Raw genomic sequence first — 6,000 nt, 5'->3', positions numbered from 1 at the left:
ATGCTACATCAACACCGGTAGCTCATTATTAAGGAGATGGCGACGTCGATGCCCGCCTTAGCTCCGAGGGAACGTATGAACGCTGTCATCCGACGCCTACGACGAGTTCCAGATCATGAAGCTAACATCATGTTCACATCTCCATGCTCGACCAAAAGCATGATGAAACAGTTCGATCTTGTGTAATCTTTGCGGGCTCGATCGAGATATTTGAGTTCGATTCAAAGGAAAGTATGATCTCTGCTTTAAAGCCATCGAGATTATTGGAAATTAATTCAACATGGTATCAACGTAGACCATGAGTTCATCGATGTCTACTTGACTCATACCACGGGCTACAAATTGAGACATTACTGTCGTGGGCCGCCGGCCCAGCCCGCCTATTTTTTAAATTAGGTTAACGTTTCGATTATGACTAAATTATAATCTCACAAATGAACTTTCTGAAATATGTTAATACTCACGTAAAATTGATCATAGACAACCTTATCTCTATACATGGCAACAAATGAGTGAAGGGTTCGAATCTTCTCTTAATACTAACCTTAATCACGATTCAATTCGAACCAAAATCCAATCAGGCCAAAAATCAAATCAAACCAATCCAATAGTTTGCTAATTCCAAATCGAACAGTTTAATTAGGGATTCTAGATTTTGAGAACTGAAGCCCATGACTCGAACCAACAATTCTTGATTAAAAAAATATACATAGTTTTCTTTCTGTTTTAAATTATAATTTTTTTTACTTTAAAAGTATTTTAATTAAAAAAAAACCAATGACATGGTTGCTGCTGTTGACTTGTAATAAGATCCACATGAATATAACACACACAATAAGATAAAAGGAAATGCATAAACGATATGATAAAACTAGAACTATTTCCGTATGACCATACAGAATTCTCAGAACCAGAGGATAAAATATCAGCAGACTCCATAATTATTATACGGTATTGGCAATATGTACAACGATTAGCCAATGGAGGGAACTGTGTTGGTGGCATAATCCTAAATGATCTACTGCATATTCTGGCTTCCGAAGGTGTTCTCTCCACTGTAGAGAAAGTAAAGGAACCCATCTTCATCTTTCTTATCATCATAAAGTTGGGACATCATTGCTCCTGAGAGGATCATAAACAAAAGAAGTAGAGTTGGTGGTTGATGTGGAACATGAAGGAAATGAGTCAGAGAAGTTGTGACAAACAAAGTACCAGTTGATGGAAGCACATTGTCTACGAACATAAATATGGCTTTCTCTGCGCTTAAATTTATTCTCTTGCGAATAACATAGACAAACTGCCCAAGTGTAATCTCTCCGGGAACCAAATACCTGCACTTAAATCAAAATCTGGGTAAACATTTCACAAAAATTCAAAGTTTCATCACATAGAAAATGTTCATTACTCAGACAAATGGATAATCTAGGTCCAGAAAGGTTTTAATTCATCAGCAGGAGAAGGAGGGTTGTAATTTAGAAGGGCTCTCACTTTTTCTTGTCAATATTTGGCACGTCGCTTCTCTCCGCCTTCTCCACAATCACCTAAAACAGCAGACAGTGTTAGGCAGGCAACCGGAGAATATGTTTGCGCTATGAAGCCTCAGCAAAGCAAAATAGATACAATCTGGGTTCAACACTTATAGCAATTCTATTTGGTGACATCTTTGATTTCAAGTATATATGGACTACAAACATTCTTTACTCCAACTTGTTAAATTTTTAGGCAGAATCATTCTAAAGAAAATTAACTGCAACCCAATAGAAACCCGTTATCAAATAACACAGAGTTATTTATGAGAATAGATAAAATAAAATGTACATAAATGAGATGCCTTTTGCAACTAGTGCAATATCAGCTCCAATATTATAAAATTTCTTTGATATCAGATGTGCATGCCTTTGTAACTCAAACATCTCTACTTTGTGTTAAGTCCTGACTTGCAGTAGGTCAGAGTTACATGCATATATCCATGAAAGAACAGTTGTCATAAGGTACAGGCTTCATTAGCTGTTTGTATCAATCCAATTGGCTGGTCCACAAACGAATGAATGGAGGGGAGCATAGTAAGGAAAACATAACATAATGGTCTTTCCAAAGCCAAAGAATGACAGCTCTCCTTGCCAGGGCTATTAAATGAATAACCCAATAAGATCAATTTGCAGTTACAGGAATAGAACACAAGCCAAACAACACCAACAAACGAAAGTGATTAAGTGTAGTTCCCGGTTAGAAGTCACATTACCATTGCGGCAGAATTAGGTCTCTTGTACATAAAACCCCACAAAATCATCATGAAGAATTTAAGTTCACTAGTAATTTAGCATCTGCTTCTGGCACATACTTGCATCAATTGTTATAGTTAATCATTATGGCGTAGGACTAAACAACAGACCATCACTCAATTCCAGCTAGTAATTGCTTGGTAAAGTATCAGAACTATATCAGCTTCAGCTTTCAGATTCTCCAACAAATATCTAAATCTTTTGCCACAAATTCTTTCTTCCACAAAAGGATTGAAGTTTAAACCAACACAAGGATTTTCTTAACCAACCTGTGCCAAGCCATTTTATATTCTGCTATGCGTGCATCCTATGGCTTGTCCAATTACTTGATCTGTTTTGGTAGGCATAGGAGGTTGTCGGCATATCATGTCAACCATATACGGAAATATTTTATGCTATTGATATTAAAATTTTTGTTCTATGTTCCCACCAAAATTTGATTGGCTCCGAGTAAAATGCAACTATAATTGTAAACAATTTAGATATCATTAAACATTGTCTTTCAAGGAATATGAAAAAGGACTACCAAAGGGCCCTAGCCTACTGTCAAATTGCAGCTAGCACACAATTCTGAAGTCTTGATTAGCAATTAGCTACAGTTTGACCTGTATCATCAATTGTAGAAACCACAAAAACCACAAGTTCCAATCTTTAGTAAGTAATAGCATAAGGAAAAACCTCCAATCCTTTCAACTCCATCCATTTGAGAATTACATGTACAACATGTCAAGTCCATCCATTTGAGAATTCAAATGCATGCCTTCTATATATTAAAGTCACTGTTAAGAATAGAGAAATCTCATATCTTATCAATTATCCATTCCCCCATAACTTCTGTTTTTCTGGGTGAAATCTATGGCCTTTCATCTCCTTCATCTTTTCCATCTTTATCATTCTTTCCTGGGAAATCCAAGATAACAATGCTCATGTTGTCTTGCCAAAGTGACAGAACCACTAAGGCAAGTGGGTCTTCTATATCATGGAGGGTAGTAGAGCCAGAAGTCCATAATTAAGGGTGGACTGAACTACTCATAAGGACGATGCAGAGCATGCCCCAGTCCCAAAGTCCATCTGTCTAAAATGTGTTGCGAAAGGTGGTAACCCTGAACTTGTATTTCAATTGGTGCATAATGGCATTATTGTTTCTAACAGCATATGTGTCTGAAAGTTGGACTTAATGATTAGTACCAGCTAGAATTTCGATTCTCCAAAATAAAGTATATATAATCTATCGATGATGATGATATAAGTGTACCCTTTGCAAATCATATCATGGATATATATCTCTTGTTGTCCATGTGGAACAGAGGGAAAGGTAAGAAGAAAACTGGGATTCCTTGCACAGTGAGTCAGACCAAATCCCCAAATTAAACATTTAAGAAGTACAAAAAACTCAGCACAGTTGAGAGAATCAATGAACTTTGATGAATGAGAAACCCAGTGCAGTTGTGGGATTTTACGAACTCTGATGAAGGATGAATAAACTGGCGAAAAGCAACACGAAGAAACCCATAATAATAACTGGAGACGAAACAAGTGATTACTCGCTTGTCACCCAAAAAACTGCATCTATGGACACCATAGAATGATGCATAGTTACTGGTATTAAATTATATTCCTAATACAAACCCCTCAATTTGAAAAGGAAGCATCAATAAACAGAACCCACGAAAGCTAATCAGCTACCTTTCAGAATCATACCGAAAAGAATTCAGGAGAAAAAAACATTTACCGGAACTCTACCGGGGTATTTCTCCTTAATCCTCTGCGACTCGGCCTTCCTCTTCTCTGCAGATTAAAAGCCCTAAGCACCAGTTTTCTACATAATCATACCAAGAACACACACAAGAAATCAATAGAGAAGGCGATCACGCACCGAAGTCATGCTGCTGCTTGTAGCTGCTCTGCCTCCTCGACATCTCTTCCCACAGAAAAAACGGATCAACAATTCGATCAAACAAAATACAATCGAACAGCGAATTCAGTCGAACCTTTTCTAGAGAGAGCAATCGACGATGGATGGATCGATCAAGAGGAAAAGATGACGGCTTCGGTTGTAGTTGTTAGGCTTATGCGGCGGAGGAAGAAACTTCGAGGTGTTTGTTTGGGATTCTTATCGGCTCCGCGTTTGGATAATATCGCCGACATTCGACACGTTACGTATCGGAAAAGCGCTCTTTTCCATGTCGGTATCTCTAATTTCCTTTTAGACAATTTTCAAAAACAAAAAAACCTATTTTCTCTTTTTCTCTATTAGAGTTCCATTTTCTATTTATTTTCACATAATAATTTTTTTCTCTAAACGATTAAATTATCTCTTATTTTTGGTCTGTCACTACCCTCCCCTCCCTTGTTCGTCTGTTAGTCTCATCAGGCATCACCTCTAATCTCGATATCGAGATTATTCCTTTGTCGATCAATTTCATCGGGCATCACCTCTAATCTCGATATCGAGATTATTCCTCTGTCAATCAATCTCATCAGGCATCACCTCTAACCTCGATATGGAGATCGAGAAATTATCCTCGATTATCCTATTGTTATATAATATCATCTTTTAGAAAAAAATATATAAAAAATAAAAAATAGATTCTAATTAGAAAAAATAAAAATAAGAGGTTTTTTTTTAAGAACTTGCCTCCTTTTTTTTCTTTTATTTTCTTTTCCTATGTTATAATACAGCAAACTAAAAGGAAGAAAATTAATATAATAGGTTTTCTTCTTCTTCCTCTAAAATTTCTTTTAATTATGATTTATTTATATGATATTGACACCTCATTTGATGGCAACAAACTTGTAGTAAGCTAAAAGATTGGATATGATGTGGATTTCATGCTTGTAGCTTTTTCTTTCCTTTTATTTAATCCAAGAGGCGATAACTATTGGAATCAATGGGCCACAAGTAGTTGTTGGGGATGTATGCACATCCTTCAAATCAAATTTAGATTATTTTTAATCCTTAGTAGACTTAGTTTGCAAGCTACTCTTTTTTCTTTTTTTTTAGTTTGGATATTATAGTTTGTCTGTTTTGAAATTTTTTATTAAAAATATATTTTCAAAGAGAGACAATATTTTGATGGTCAGTAATAGAGAAAATATATGTAGGATAAACTAATCCAATAAATTCTTTTACATATATATATATATATATATATATATATATATATATATATATATATATATATATATGAGGATAAAAGAATTCAGATATTTACTATCTTTCTCTTTGACTGAAAATTAAATTTCACGGTTTGATTAGATATTATATCACTAGAATTATTTTTCCCAATTCAAAATTTTCATCAACATAAATTTTGATTAGATTCAGATAAAAAATAATGTTTATTTATTGGAAAAACTCAAATACTCTCTTGGGAATCCATAAAACAACTCTCACAAATTCTTTTACTTTCTAAAAATAATATAATATGTTAATATTAAATAATCCAAAACTGATATCTGTGGAAAATTTATTGCCAATTGTTTAATTAGACCATTACGTTGGCCCAACTCATCATTTTTAGCTGTAAGTGAGCTACAACATGGGCACAAAATATAATTAGGGATAACTAAAAAAAGACATCATTTTAATCTTTATAATAAATAAAGTAAATTAGTAGGGTTCGCATGTCTTTTAGGCCACACAAAAATCTTGGTGTTGTTCTTTATGAAGTTGACAAGTTTTACACAAGTGTCATCCCAATCTTGACAGTGTGGT

General features: G+C 34.9%; 1 protein-coding gene across 1 annotated transcript; it reads right to left on the bottom strand.

The window, feature by feature from the left end:
- Positions 1 to 835: 835 nt before the first annotated feature.
- Positions 836 to 4,351, bottom strand: LOC135644479 (autophagy-related protein 8g-like). The gene is made up of 6 exons (XM_065162068.1): positions 4,274 to 4,351; positions 4,159 to 4,201; positions 4,015 to 4,070; positions 1,489 to 1,541; positions 1,213 to 1,331; positions 836 to 1,122 (listed from the first exon to the last, which is right to left on the bottom strand). Exons 2-6 carry the CDS (start codon positions 4,199 to 4,201, stop codon positions 1,019 to 1,021), a joined length of 375 nt encoding a protein of 124 aa, XP_065018140.1. The 5' UTR covers positions 4,274 to 4,351; the 3' UTR covers positions 836 to 1,018.
- Positions 4,352 to 6,000: the final 1,649 nt, after the last annotated feature.

This window comes from Musa acuminata, chromosome BXJ3-8 (assembly GCF_036884655.1).
Source record: "Musa acuminata AAA Group cultivar baxijiao chromosome BXJ3-8, Cavendish_Baxijiao_AAA, whole genome shotgun sequence".
In the NCBI taxonomy this organism is placed as follows: Eukaryota; Viridiplantae; Streptophyta; class Magnoliopsida; order Zingiberales; family Musaceae; genus Musa; species Musa acuminata.
The sequence above is the reverse complement of the archived record's forward strand: the minus strand, read 5'-3'. Positions and strand labels throughout refer to the sequence as shown.